This window comes from Poecilia latipinna, unplaced genomic scaffold (genome assembly GCF_001443285.1).
Source record: "Poecilia latipinna isolate Pla-1442-1.1 unplaced genomic scaffold, P_latipinna-1.0 Scaffold21, whole genome shotgun sequence".
In the NCBI taxonomy this organism is placed as follows: Eukaryota; Metazoa; Chordata; class Actinopteri; order Cyprinodontiformes; family Poeciliidae; genus Poecilia; species Poecilia latipinna.
In genome coordinates this window covers 205,454-221,059 of record NW_015112637.1, presented here as the reverse complement: position 1 = coordinate 221,059, position 15,606 = coordinate 205,454, and the positions used below count along the sequence as shown (strand labels likewise).

Below are 15,606 nucleotides of genomic sequence, written 5' to 3'. Positions count from 1 at the left end.
GCAACATGCCGTGTGATAGAAAAACATTACATCTTATCGGTGCTCAGACAGGAAGCCAGTATAAGATTTTAAGGTGTCGGGGGATGTTGAGATGATAAGATGTCCTTTCTGCCATAAACCGCACATGTGGAGGGACAAAGTTTTATCTTCGACATGTCAGTCTCCTTTTTTTTTTTTTTAATGTACTAACTTTGTTGAACGTAGATGTAAATTTACTTTCAAAGTTATAACATTGGTTTTGATCCGATTTTGGAGTGTATTTTTTATTGCTACTGTTTGACTTATAGTGTTTCTGTGCCATCTGGAAATTTGATTTACTCGTTTTTCAGGTCTAGATTAGTGTGGAAAAATAGATCTGATCCCTAAAAGTAGACAGAACTTTGGAGAATCAGTGTAAAACTGAGGAATTTTAACATGGAATGTGAAGGAATCCTCCATGTAGGCGCATCTTATTACTATTAACTGTTTTTTTACATCCTTATTTTCTAGAGAAACAAATGTGTTCAGCTCTTTTACTTCATAGCCCTTTTTTTTTTGACTTGCTGTACATATCGTTCTACCTATGTACCTAATTTGTAAGGACTATTTGTTAGCCATATGTAAAACTAAGGACCTGAATGCAAGTTTTAAATGTGATATTTTAGACCAACATGGTATGAAAGCTAAAGAAAAAAACGAAGGAAGCCAGTTCATGTCACTCACCTGTATTTTCCCCAGGACTCCAGTGCTTTCCATTCTGCTGGCTACGTTGACTGTGTTTCCCCAGATGTCATACTGAGGTTTCTGAGCTCCAATGACTCCAGCGATCACTGGACCGTGGTTAATACCTGATTGGAGAACAAGGCAAACTCAGCTCTTCAGATACATCTTAATTTATCATATTCCTCAAGAATAACTAAAATATTTATTGTAAGGTCTGAAAAATTGTTAGCTTGTATTTTTGTCACATATGCTTTATTTCTTTGTAATTTCCTGTCTAAAAGACATAAATTTCGTCTTTTTTTACTCTGGATCTCATCATCTTGTTTAAGTGGTATTATAGGTCTACTGAGAGTAGTTTGAAAAAAAAAAAGAAAACCCTCTGCTGTGATAGGAAGCAAAGCTTTTCACAAGATTTTGTCACAACACTGGAAGCTAAGCACAGCAGAGCCCTTAATCCCCAACACTATTAGACCTTCAGCTCCAGCTTTTCATGCAAATTAAAGACTGTACCCAGATTTGTGGGAAACGGACAGCAGACGCGTGTAAAAAGGCACCCAGCCATTGGCTTTGAACACTTCCAGAGTAGCAAGACAAGTATTCTTTCCTCATGGGGGTTTTTAGGTCCAGTCTGGAAGCAGCAGGGATGTACAGTCATCCAGTCACACACTTGCACACTGCTGAGTTAATGGAGCATCTCATGCTGAGACCTGCAATGCCATGTTGGAAGTAGCAAACTAAGTCTTACTGCTCGCAGGGAGCTTGGACGTGCCTCTCTTCCCGACCAAGACCATGACTTTTTCAGAACAGTGGTGTTTAGCGTACGGTCGCTGCAGAGACATTAGCTATTTTGGCAGGACGGGAAGGGGGTAAAATCACATTTCCGTGACATTTACCACTCGGTGCAATGGAGTGTACACAATAGCAAGTTTAAGTTTAAATGGATTACTTTGAACACATCTTATGCTGAGCAGAAAAGACAGTACTTGTAAAACTCTCCTAACCTTTCTCTATCAATCTCTGCTAAACAGCATCATTGTTATGTGATATTTTACTGGTCATGTCTGGAAAAATATGATTAAATTGCTCTGAGGTTACTATGACTTTTAGGAACAGCAATGGGACAGAAAAAAAAAAAAAAAAACTACAGGTGCAACTTAAGAAAGAGCATCACAAAGTTACTTAACCCTTACATCGACAGTGTTCTTACATCGACACTCAGGAGGACCGCAGTAGATGTCATGGTTACACATTTGGGAAGCAGGATGGGGGTGTCCCGTCAGATTGTCAGTTCCCAAAACCACACACAAAAAAACTTGTAAAAGCACACATGGGGTCTGTGCGACCCCACTGAACCACGCACAGAGTAAAAAGCTCGTGGGGTCCAAATGCCTCATCTCTTAAGACCTGCGGGAGGGTTAAGTACCTAAGGTCAAACCGTAATATATTTCAAGCATTAATTCTGGTTTGTGAAAATATTAGCCAAGAGCAATAAAAGTCCTCAAGACACTGGGATCTTGATCTTCCTAGTGAGATAGAAAATTTGTTTTCACCCAAAAAAGACTCGACTGCTCTCCTTCGGTCTTGGTAAGACACTTTTAAAGTTGTTTCTGGCTCACAAGAGGCTCCGCATGAGGAAAGCGACAGTTGTAATACATTGGATTCATTGACCTGACCTGGTTCTTGAAACATTGATTACAGGTCCTCTCAGGGAGTTAATTTCAGGGAGTTAATTTCCTCCCCCAATTAACTTTCCACTGTTATGGTTGCATACAGCACACTGACGAGTCAGTTTCTTCAACAATTGCTCCTTCTGTCTTACCCTCCTTGTGGAGAGTGTGAATGACCGTCAGCTGGACAACTGCTGGACCAGCAGTCTTCCTGTAGACCATACAGATTCTGTGTTGGGAGATAAATCCTTTAATACTGGTCTTCAGTAATATTTAAATTTTTGGAGAAACTAAGCTGTTTTTTTTTCTTTTTACCTGTAGTTTAAAGTCATTGAATTAAAATAAATAAAACACTTGAAATATATCCCCCCCTGTGCGAGTTACACGTTTTGAATTGAGCTACAAAAATAAACAAACTTTTAATGGTATTTTAATTTATTGAGATTTACCTCCATTTAGACTAAATTACATTCACACAGTCTTTGTTTTATTCTCTGCGATACTCACCGACTCTGAGTTTAAAGTCATTGAATGAGTGTTTGTTGATGACATCCAGCTTTCCCACCAAGGCAAATGCAAACTCCACCATAGTTCCTAAGTGCATATACTGTCTGTCATCCTCCTGCAAGAAAACGCCACTTACACTATGCTTTTTACTGCAGAGCAGCATGTTTAATGGCAGTCAGGTAAACAACATAAATAAGAAGAAGTCGTCTACCTGGGTAGTGAACTCTGTCACAGACGATGTATTCAGTCCAGTAGCTGCCATATAAGTGCTGCCGATGGTCTTTATTTTCTCGACGCCACTGAATTTAGGCTTGGAAAGGAGCTGCACACAAAAAAACATGAAATGATAAAATATTAACAACAAATAAAGATCACACCCATGAGGCGCATGTTGTGTTAATTCTAACCGATGGTAATTTACCTCATCAAAGTCGGCAATGATTTCATTGAGAAGCCTTAGACACTCTAATCCCTCCTTGTTGACGTCGGATTCAGTGTAGAACTCTTTAAAGTCTGGGATTGAGGCAAACATGACGCACACCACGTCATAAGACTGGTGGTACAGATCCTGCAGGACAACGGATGAGTTGCACAAGTTGTCAATTTCTCTGTTTTTTTTGTTTTGTTTTGTTTTTTGTCTGTCGGGTAAAAAGTTTTTCAAGCAAATGCACAAGTTTTTTAAGAAATATTGTGTGGGGGGAAAAAGAGAGATAACTTAATTTTAGGATGGATTGCATAGAAGTAGTGAACAGTTTGCATGTTTGTCATGATACAAATATATCATGGGCAAATAGGAAAACAAATGCCAACCTCATTTTTCCAGTTGCGAGCCAAAAAGTGTTCCGCGACGTGTGCAGGCAGGACGTTCTCGAGCAAAACCCGGTTGAGGTTCTCCATCGTTTCTATTTCCTCACATTCTCTCTTAAACTTGTTCTTCCAGAGAAAGTCCAACCTACAGTAATATTCATTCTGTTACAAGAGGACACAGAGGTGAAGAGACTGGAGGTACAGCTGTAAAGCTTGCTTCCAGGAAGCACAGAAAAACAGAATCTGACATAAATATGGACAGCAACACTGAAGACAAGTCAGTTTCAGTTCTGCCATTAGAAAAAAAAACAATCGCAGTGGAAGCGGTAATCAGTGGAGGTTTGTTTGAATGATCTGTTATCCCTTCAAAAAGTCTTTTTTTTTTATGATGTGTGAAGAATCCAATAAAGGACACACTCGGTGTGTGATATTCTCTGGTCGGAATAATGTATGTAGTCAAGTCTTTCGCACTCGAAACATTTAGTTTGTTAAATATGATGCAACAACAAGGGGCACATCATGGATTAATCACAGATTGAATATTTAATTGAAAAGAATAGTTTTTCAAATTAAAACAGAGGAATGAGCCAAGTTCGAAACCTAATAACCGATGGTCTCTGATGGATATGATCTCTATCCAAACTATCTGGAATATCTGAGTTATTTCAATGAGCACACATTTCAGTCTATAAAGGCGCAAAGCCCGCACTAATCCATAAGTCCATAAATCCATCTATCATGTCTTTTACTCTTCGCAATTGCGTACTATTTGGTGGTAATCCATCACATTAACCCACATTATTCTGGTAAAAAAAAAAAAACCCTTTGAAGTAACATGAGACATTGTGAAAATAAACAAAAATGAGGTGGTTACTTCAGTGTAGCTCTCTGAAACCTGGTGGCATACCTTTGAGGGAAACTAAAGCCTCTTTAGAATCCACAGGAATGCTAATGTTCTAATGTTTTACCTAGTATGAATACATCAAACAATAAGGATGCTCAGAAAGCATCCTTAGTCCCATCTCTGGTTTGAAATTCAGGAATTATGAATCTAGTACAGTTGATGGATTCTAATTACTCTGTGACGGAGTAATTATAGGCAAAAATAAGTTGATGTTGTGATGAATGATTTTCAGATTTAGTTTCCTGACTTGTTTGCCTGATGTTCTGGGAGAAGATGAACAATCATGACAAACTATCCCATAGATTGTAATTAGGCAAACAACTTAATGTGTGTCTTAAAAAGAAAAGAAAAAAATAAAAACGAACCAGGGGCCTCATTAACTTTGTGTATGGGTAATTCTGAGCATTTAAATAAAAATAGTCTGACTAAGGAAAACAATGGAGTGACGCAGAAAGGGAGTTAGGAAGACAAAGCTATATTTGGAATAGGGAGCACAGAGCAGGAAGAATGGATTGAAAGGAAACGAGAAAAATGTTTTTAGACTGAAAAAAGCTTAGTTGCATAAACAAACAAGTACACACAGGAAAAAAAAAGGTGCAGGTGTATTCTGGGACGTGTTTTAAAAGCTGTGCATCAGCTGAGCATCGGCTCATTTAAATCAAATCGAAGCTTACCTGTCTAGCAAGGACGAGCAGTGTGATGAAGAAGATGAAGAGAGAGATAGAGCCCATAGTCTTCAGGTCCTTGAGAACTCCTGGTCTTCAGGAGCAAAGAAGTGAAAAACATTGTGTTTGTTAGACATTTCGCAGATAATAGCAAAGCTAACTAATGAAAACGGATTAATGAAGAGCGAGCGAAAAATTAAAAGAGAAAATGATGAGATTAAGCTAATTACAAATCAAGATCACAATCAACACTGACGCGCTTTATGAATGCTTAGCAGAGCGTTTTATTTTGAGCTGCCACTCAGTCTTGACTGTCAATTCTGCTTTGCTGCGAGCTTGTTTACTATTGACATTTTACTGACTGCTTTCCACTGTAATGGTGCACGGTCGTTCGCTACAGCTACTTCTCAAAATCAAAACGAAGTTCCAACAGAGGACTACTGCGTCTTCTTTAATGCAAACATATCTTGTATCATTCGGGAATCCCTGTTCCAGTCTAACTCTCAGCTTACCAGAAATCATGAAAAAAATAGCATTGCCCAATCAGTTCATTCCTTTTTACAATATAAATGGAAAAATGTGATCTGAATAGAAGTAATCAGCTCATGACAAGGACACGGTAACAAAGATAGTGGTTACTTAGGTGCATTTCAGCTAGAGTGAAGCCGAGGCTTTTCTAATGTGTTTTTACACCTGGCATGTTCAATTCTAAAACCTGTTATGTGCTTGAAAAACTGAGACATAAACCAACATTTTCCACTAAAACCATAACAACTCATATCGTGTTATGTAAGAACGTGCACCATGAATGAAAAAAAAGAATGACATACATGAAGTTGCACATATATGCTGACATTGTAATGCTGGGAAACTAAAGGAATGTTAAACATGAAGGCTATTCAGCAGATAGCAAAGAAGATACATTGAATATCTACAGAAAGGGGACTTATTCAAATTTGGTTGAGTTAGGTCTTCATCAGCTCCCTGGCTTTTTATGAATTATGGCCTCTCTCAAGTCATATTTTCCAAATTGGGAGACTCTGTTCAAGTTTCCGCCACATTAATCATAAGGCAAGTCATCGGATCAATATATACATGCAAGATTAATTCAGTTTTTTTATTATTTAAAAAAATTCTCATTGATGCCAGCGGGATTTTCTAAGGGACTGAACTACAAACGATGTCATATCTCATGACAATAATATCAGCCACCTCAATATGAGAACTTCACATCCATCTTTATTCATTAGCACCCCCAGTTACTCCATTGGACATTTTCTTTGATGGCATTGGGAAATTATCTGCCTACTGGATAAATGATCTATTGGGTAAATGAAGCTGCAGCATCGCACTTTTGTAAATCTGAAGCTATATGCAGCATCATCACCAGGCTGCCACACATATAAAAAGAAAGAAGAGATCCTGTACATTCTGCACATATATTCCAACAGAACATAAACAAGTGTCACTCAAATCCTGCTGCATTAATTCAACAATGACACAGCCGCATCTCAAGCTACACTATGCAGACACTCTGTCAGCACTGATGAATATTTGCTGACATCAACAAGCTGAATAATTCAGACGGTTTCACAACTTAGGGGGGAAACTCCTGGACTTTAGACGGAGTATTTAACTTTCATTTGTAGAAATGAATTAAATGCTGGAATTATGGCTAAGGTAATGTACCATGACACAATACGCCAACTATTACACCGTTCATCCAAAGTATAGGAAACAATAAACTTTGTCATATAATAACTAGTTTCATTCATAAGTCGTGCACTGTTCTGCTAACCTTTAGAAGCAACCAATTTCCTGATGCACTCTGACACTGTAAAACGCATGAAATGAGTAAAATGGGAGTGTGATGCATTCACCTATTATGAATGCCTGCAGTATGTCACTCGGGCTTAATTCCCATTTAATCACTGGCGAGAGATGCCAACGTGTGCTTGATGTCCAGCTGGCATACATAAACTGAATTTTTCACCGAGACTCAGAAGGGCTCTTCCAGAGCTGTACATTTTTGTAGATGTGTTTAAACCCACCAGTCTCCAAGCTGCAGTTCAAAACATGCAGTTCAAGACTCCCGGATCACTAATTTGATGAAAATGTTTAGTTTGCTTTATTTTAATGTGGTTTCGCCTGATATTTACCTCTAATCTGCTACGTGTTTTTTTTTATTGTTATTAAGTAATTAACAGAACATAATGAACCTTGTACTAGAGCCGTTTTCTTTCTGTAATGAGGCTTACGTAATGAGGTGTGCAACAGACAGAAGTTTGTTGCTTTGCCTTCTAATGATTGCCTCACGTACATTCCTTCCACCTACCTGTCGATGCTTTCGGTCTTGTACAGGAATCTGCTGTACTCGTCCAGCAGAGAGGCATGTGTTTGTAGAATAATAATGTTGTAGATCACCACTGCGGTCAACATTATAATCATCTTCAGCTCATAGTTTATCCTCAGAAACACCGAGCAAGAGATCAGGCCCAGGATGCAGCTGTAAATTAAATACTGAGCAGCACAGAGGGTTTGACAGACGGAGATGGAGATTAATTCCAGCATAATGAAAATAATGAAAGCAAGAAATAGAGAAACAATGACCATTATTCTCATAAAAATTGATTTGCACACACTTACGGGGAGGTAATAATTGTTTTTGCCCGAGAAGTTTATAAGCTGCCCAGTAGGGTAAAGCAGCGTTTCGTTAGAGGAGTTGTAAAGCAGAACCGGAGGTGATATGTCGTCTTCCAAAAAGAACTAGATGAAAATCAAACATTAAAACGTATTATTGCTTCCTTGCAAAAGTAAAGAAAACAAAACAAAAAAACAGACAATAAAACAGTTCATCTGTGTGCTTTTCTCGTCGGTATATGTGTATAAGAAGAACAAGCCAGAATTAAGACTTGCAGGACAAAAATACAATCTTGTTAGAGGCCAATTGTGACAACCATTCAATAATGTCCATTAATGGGAACCTGCAGGATAAAACAAGGATTGCTGTCCCACTGAGCAAAGGGTAGATAATTTGGTTCACCCGCCCTGAGCGTCTGACCCGTGTCGGACGCAAAACATGATTATAATCTCTGGAATCGATTTGTGTGAAGGTCTAACCCAGGGGTCCTGACACCGTGTTTTATCACACAGCCAGCCCCGTCTCACGCCTCAGGCTACTGCTCCCCCCCTTCGTCGGAGCCTTTATGTATTCGTCTTTAGTCTCCAAAAAAGTAAAACTCAATCAGACACACCTATAAATTGATGAGTAATGAGCAATAAACATGCTATATATTGTCCTCTTATCAGTGTTGGGAAATAAGGTCGACATGGATATGAGCAGTGAAGATATAGTACTCATGAATATACGTATATACCATTTTTTTTAAAGGGAAATGTGCTTATTTTTCTTTAAAAGCCATAACAACAAAATCTGTTTATTTAAATCACGCATAAAACATTAACTCCATTCCGCTCTAATATTACTAGAGTCGCACAAAAAATAGGGCGACGTTTTTAAGACTGATACTTCATAGGGTGTGAAGTCGACGAGGTGTAACTTCTTTCTTAGAGCAGTACCTGCACATAAAAGCTTACCATGTTGATGACTGCCATTATGAGTATTAGAGCAGTGGTTGTCATGGTGAGAGTGATGCGGGGCCAAGGCTTGTTGGCAATAATAACTGATGACCTCAGCAGCCACATCCAAGAAGTAGATGCACTTTTATTGCAGTGCTGTAAGCACAAACACAAACACAAGACGGGATCAAGCTTGGCACGCCACAGGATTTTACAGCCACAGAACAGAAAGACCCCACAGATCAAACACAACTGGTAGTTTTAAAAGTTAAATAGTGCAAGTTATATATGTGGATGAGGAAAACCAACACACTACTATTTACTGGCTCAGGGGTGAAATATATTACAGTTCTTTTCACTGAATCTGATTTAAATGCTTCAGCAGCACCGATCCAAACATTTTAAGAGACCCACAGCTTCAGATGGCTTTTCAAGTAATTCTACCCTTTCATCGTTTTTCAAGACGAGTGGAAACCGTGGCACAAAATTAGCACATGTGATTACACTTTGAAACAAAATCAAAATCAGCAAATAGTTATTCGAATATCAACAGAATTCCCTCCTCTTTTTTTTTCTTTTTCTTTTTTTTTTTTTTTTTTTTACCGGGCTGTTTGTATGTAAGATTGCTTTTTTGGGAGAAATTTCAACACTTCTTACTGTTTCATAGCTTTCACTGAACAGGGTTTTATTGTGTCTATATAATGTTTATTGCTAAGCCTTTTACTCATGGAATGAAACCGCGTGTCAATCAATTGATTTACTTTCTTTTTTTTTTTTTTTTACAACACTGTGAACTGCAGCTTAGTGTGATTTATTGTGGAACAGTGAGGAAATGATTATATATATATTTTTAATAAGTTTGAGTAGCTCAAGGATGTACATCACGTTCCAACATGCCAATAATTCCACAATGCATTACGTACCAGACTAGTAATAACTTAAAATGTAGACCAGGTAGATGGCTTTTTGATTTCAGTGCTAAATAACACAAAATGCATCAACTACACACCAAGGAGCCATAACATTAAACCCATGTCCACAACAGTGTGTTGGTCCCTCTTTTGCTGCCAAAATAGCCCTGAAGTGTTGAGGCCTTAGTCCTCTAGATCAAATGTTTGCTGTGGTTTCTGGTACAGGGCCGTCAGCACAAGATCCTTTATGTCCTGTAAATTACAAGCTGGAGCCTCGATGGGCTGAACTTGTTTACCCAAATCATCCCAGACAATGTTGACTGAACTATGTTCTGAACATTTTTGGAGGCCAAGTCAACACTTCCACAGCTTGTTGATGTGCTCTTCAAACCGTTTCTGAACAGCCACAACCATCAGAGAATACAGCTCCAAATAAAAGAAAGGCCTAAAGAAGAGTGATCAAGAAGTATATCAAAATAACATACACATTAAATGAGAAAAGCCAAGGTTTCCCAGCAGAACATTGTCCAAAGAATCACACCATCCACAAGGATGGAAAAAAGCAAAATAACTGAATCGTAGCGTCTACCAGCTGAACTTTCTGCCAGTCACACCACGTGAAAGAAATACGACTCACTTTCTCCCATCGCTCTTTGATCCAGTTCTGATGCCCAGTCATGCATGACCCCCCTCCCACCCTCCCCAAACCCCCACTGCAGGTTTAAATGCAACAACCTGAAATGCACTGTATATTCTGGCACCTTTCTACCAGCATTAAACCTTTTCACAACTTTATCTTTTTTGAACCACCTTTGATTGCCGCTGATGACTACAAATGGAGAACAACCCCATGGAGATATTCCAACCCCACAATCTGCTAATCACAGTTTGGGCCTGTCAAACTTTCTCAGTTCTTCAGCTCGTACAATTTTAACTACTTGGAGACAAACAATGCACTTCACCTTACCTTTCATTAATAACAGTACTGTGGCTGCTCACTTTAAGAATTGCAGCTTTTCCTTTTAATGGTCAACCTATGACTGTGTTCAATAAGGAAGAAAAACAGCAGGCGAGCACCCTGTCAGTGTAAATTAGCTGCACTTAAAAAGATATGAAAACCAGAATTCTGAACTTAAACAAGCGTTTACACCAACCATTCTGCAGATCTGGTACAAAGCACAATACACTTGTAAACTAAAAAATGATTTTCTTTTTTTTTTTTTTTTTAAATATGCAAATACATGCAATGTTGGATTAATAGAATTAGTCTATTCAAAAGTTTACGTCTGAACTTAACACATTTTGTATGTGAAAGAAAACGTTTCCTGAAACGTGCCCACTATTAAGCGACTCATTGCTAACCACATGCAGTGAAGGGCAGCTTCTATTTGGCATTCTATTGGTTGGTTTTTATTTGGTTTCTATTTGAGAAACGGCTGCTAAAAACCTAAACATACAATCCTACAAAGACCTTAAATAACCTTTCAAAAGCATATGGGTGTTCCACAAAAACAGATATCCCAGAGGGAAACTTTGCAAAGTAAAACATAACTGAAAAATAATAATAAAAAAAACAAACTAATGTTGCAAGGTTTAACTTTTGATACGGAGAGCTGCTGTGTTAGTTTTCAGGGAACATTCAGAGAGACCAGAGTTCAGAGCTAAAGAACAAAACATTCAGAAAACAGGGGGAACAACAACATGTGTAAGTCTGGAGTCGTTTAAATTTTACATTACCTTTTATTTTTTTAAAACCTTTTTTTTTTTTTTTTTTTTTTTTTTTGTCCCTGCATTTGCATCCTGGTCTTTCAGAAGTTTTTGCAGTTTCAGTAAAAAAATGTCGAGCGGATTTCTATCGTACTAAATTGTCTCCTCGGCTTGTTCAATCTCCTCTTCTTGTACCTTTGCCCTGCCCCGACAAAAAAAAAAAAAAAAAGGGAATATTTGATTCTGCTGCATCATCTTAGACACAGCATGCAGACGTGCCACATCTTACAAAATATTTTGCTGTACACACCTTGGCCTATTAATTCAACCCTCTGGAAATACCCTCACTGCCACCACCGTCGAAGAATGCTTCATGATTTTTCATAATGCTGCAATACTTTTAACAGACTGACATTATTCATTTTATTATTTATGCATCTCCCACGTGAGAACTTTTGCCTAATTCTCCAAACTAAGATTTATTCAGCTGCTGGGGATCATAAGCAAAAGTGCTGACTGTTCATAGTCAATGCGCATAACCCAACTGCAATGGCTAAAACTTGTTTCCTATCATTATTTTGATGACACTAGGAGGGGGAAAAAAATCCAAGGACAGTCATGCAAGAACAATGGCTCATACAAATACACAAAATGCATCAACACTGGTTTTGAACCTGAGCAACAACTCACCGTTTTCTCCAGCTCAACTAAGTAAAGACAACAATGGTTGGCTACAGGCTCATATCGTCCTGTGTTTAATTTCCAAGGAAAATAGCAATACAAGATTGTTAGTACTGCTACTGATGTCCAAAAACCATTTACACCTCAAAGACCAAAACGGCCAGTAACTGAACCGGATAATAAACAATGATGACTGGAAACCATTCAAGAATAGTCACTTCCTGGCACTAATATAAACCAGGGAGTAGCACATTTTTATTGACTATTTCAAGAGTGATTAAAGATCAACTCTATTAGTGGATATGACTCTTCTTCTAACAAGCAGCTCTTTTTTCCTCTACAGCACTTTGTAGGCTTGTCAAAGCCTACATGTTTGTTTTAACTGAACACAGGAAAAATGACGTCACTCACCAATAGGTGTCCAACGAAACATATGAAGATTATCAAGGAAAGGGTGAGGAAGGCCATCCCAAATGATATTCCCAAAACGGCCGTTCTGAAAAAGAAACAAATGCAGAAATTAGCTCTGCAATGGCATGGACTAATAAACATTATATATAACGAATTAAAGGTCACTCACTTTGGCAGGACCAAGATCTGCACGACAAAAATGCAGAAAAAGATCAAACAAGCACAGGTGACGTAGTATTTAAAGGCAGGCAAGGTTGTTGCTCTGTACTAAAAAGGACAAAAGAAAATAAAATGGAAAAACTCATTGTGTCAACAATTGTTTATCTTTTTAAGCAGCTTTGCAACTGTGTACTCAGACAGCATTTTTACAATGACATCTTAGACTGAATGCAGGCAAATGTAGCGAAAAGGGACCATTTTTGATGCATTATGTAATCGATTTCACCCAGACAGCGGCTGATCCCTGTTTACCTCTTTCTCCAAGGATCTGTTGTGAAAAAACAGCGATATTCGTTGAATGTCCTCAGACTTGAGCCACTGTCTAGGAAAAAAAAAGTCACACAAAATACAGTCAAGCATAAAAAAAAATAAATAAATAAATAAATAACTGGACAAAATAGAAAAGACCCTAAAAGTAAATGGTCATATAACTGATACTTAAAATAATTACTGTATATGTTAAAACATTTGCCTTGAAAGTATGCAGGATCCATTATCTGTACAAGTACACCTAGCAAAATTTTAGTATTGTAAAAAATGTTCAATATTTTTTGTCTCTCATTTCAGAATAAGGGAGAAATGAAGCACAGCGCCACTACTTTGGCAGAGCAGTCAGCTGCCAAGTCCTTTCTTTGGCACTACAGTGGTCTCTGTACACCTGCTCTGCCACTGAGCCACCTGGTGCCACAGGGCAGCCGCTAAGTCCTGCTGGAAAATAAAATCAGTGTCTCTATAAAGGCTGTCTGGAGAAGAAAGTTTCCTGGTAGATGACTGCATTGACTGTGAACTTCAGGGAAAACAGAGAATATAAGCGAGAGTGGATGACATAGCCAAATGTCAAACTAAAGCTCAGATATGGGAAATCAAAAGCAGACGTTTTCACTTAAAAACAATACACGTGACTCAAAAGGATACTTAGCAAGACCTATAATATGATAAAATCAAAGTTCAGACTTTTCTGGAAGGTGTAGAAACCCTGGATATAACACGGACAAGAACGTTTTATGATTATAATGCGTTCGATGAAAATAGGGTTTTCAAAAACACTTACTTTTGCGAATTTATTCCGTCAAACGTCCTGATCATCCGTTCATTGAATTCCTCTTCAAACCGTTTCTTCTGAGACTTTGTCCTTTACAGGGAAAGAAAAAGTTCCAGGAAGAAAATATGTTCTGTGACAACGAGGCCTTTAGTGAAAATGTAGTCAACGGGCAACTTAGCATAAATGTTTAACTGATAAAAGCAGAGCTTATACCGTTCCGGTCTACTCTGGAAATGATACTGTCCCTTCGGCACGACCTTAAAACAAAGCAAGAGAGGGAGAGGATAGGTTGGCATCAACAAATGTACCGCTCATCATAATGGCATTGGTTTAGAATGGAAAAACATAAAAATAAAAAATACACACAGAGGTGCTAATCTTGCCATTCTCGTTTGTCATGCTGTCTCTGTGGTGCAGGTTAGCAAAGGGCTTGGCTGCTCCCCACGACTCCAGGTAGCGGGTCATCCTGACTGAGGCTCTCATTTTAGCTCCATCCAGAGTGTGTCTGGGCCGATAATAATGCTGCGGGCTCCGACGCTCCACCTGAATGGAAGTAATGGGACTTTAAAGCATTTTCTCAACTGCCTCGCATTACGTTCGTTCAGTGGAAGTCCTGTACCTTTGGGTTGATGACAAGATAAGTGACGACACCATGTTCCTTTAGGTAAGGGTCTCTCTCCTGTCCATCTCCATCCTCGACCTTATAAGCACCATTAAGGTGCTCCAGCGTCACTGATGTGATGTGAACGCGCCTAGCAATGAATTGACGAGTCATTTATTTATTGGTAATATTTAATAATAGTAGGAATATTGCAACCGAGAGAATTTGACCTAATAGATGAATCAAACTGTAAAGCCATCAGTTTATGGAACATTTACCACAGCAAGGTTTCTTTTTTTTTTTTTACTCACCCTGGTACACCTCCTGCCTCCATATGATTGGCCAGTGTAACGTCATGTGACCAAACATCATACTGCCATTTTTGAAGTCCAATAACGCCACACAGGACATTTCCTGAATGCACGCCCACACGCATGTTGATGTCGACACCTGTAGCATCTCGTACTTTTCTGTAATGCATCAGAAGCTTGTATTTAATTAGGTAAATCAGAATCGATGCCTTCTTTCGCTGTTCAAAAATATTTTCCTCATAAACACATTTCTTTAACAAAAGTGTAGAAAACACAACTTCCCACGCACATGTGCACACAAAAGGAGAAATCTACATGTAAGTAGTGAAAACCAAATTTATACAGACTCAATAAAATGCACTGAGTTTTCCGAATAGTTTATATTTTTGCTGAAATTGAGAGAATTCAATATAACTTATTGTGTCTATAAAAGTTAAACTCTTATAGTTCATTTTGTTACCGGGTGTGTAATAACATAAACTAAAACAAAAACAGAAAATTCTTTAAAATACTCCTTTATAATACAGTTATTACAAATAACTGTATTATAATAATTTCATATCAGTTGCCTCGCAAGTTCCCATCGCTGGGAAACAAAACTGCTACTGCTGGACGTTTAAAACTCCTGAAATATGGGCTGTGCTGTGGTGGCGCAGGGGTTAAGCACAGTCCACATATGGAGGCCTCAGTCCTCGACGTGGCCGTCACAGGTTCGATTCCCGGCCTGGCGACCTTTGTCACATGTCTTCCCTCTCTCTCATGACCCACTTTCCTGTCAACTAACTATCAAATAAAGGCCACTAGAGCCAATAAAACCTTAAAAAAAAAAAAAAAAAAAAATCTCAAAGCGTCGATAAACTATCCTACTAACCCCTTGAAAGACACAAAAAAA

General features: G+C 38.4%; 1 protein-coding gene across 1 annotated transcript in view; it reads right to left on the bottom strand.

The window, feature by feature from the left end:
• Window positions 1-15,606, bottom strand: part of LOC106949352 (adenylate cyclase type 2-like) — a 29,331-nt gene that overhangs the window by 2,142 nt on the left and 11,583 nt on the right. The window contains exons 5-21 of the mRNA XM_015035541.1: window positions 14,715-14,873; window positions 14,422-14,554; window positions 14,169-14,345; window positions 14,016-14,059; window positions 13,812-13,892; window positions 13,013-13,082; window positions 12,711-12,808; window positions 12,542-12,626; window positions 8,850-8,987; window positions 7,899-8,018; window positions 7,588-7,772; window positions 5,262-5,346; window positions 3,687-3,845; window positions 3,298-3,444; window positions 3,088-3,198; window positions 2,877-2,991; window positions 703-827 (exon numbers count right to left, since the gene is read on the bottom strand). Of these exons, the coding sequence (XP_014891027.1) occupies window positions 703-827; window positions 2,877-2,991; window positions 3,088-3,198; window positions 3,298-3,444; window positions 3,687-3,845; window positions 5,262-5,346; window positions 7,588-7,772; window positions 7,899-8,018; window positions 8,850-8,987; window positions 12,542-12,626; window positions 12,711-12,808; window positions 13,013-13,082; window positions 13,812-13,892; window positions 14,016-14,059; window positions 14,169-14,345; window positions 14,422-14,554; window positions 14,715-14,873 (2,032 nt within the window). The remainder of the gene's footprint in view (window positions 1-702; window positions 828-2,876; window positions 2,992-3,087; window positions 3,199-3,297; window positions 3,445-3,686; window positions 3,846-5,261; window positions 5,347-7,587; window positions 7,773-7,898; window positions 8,019-8,849; window positions 8,988-12,541; window positions 12,627-12,710; window positions 12,809-13,012; window positions 13,083-13,811; window positions 13,893-14,015; window positions 14,060-14,168; window positions 14,346-14,421; window positions 14,555-14,714; window positions 14,874-15,606) is intronic.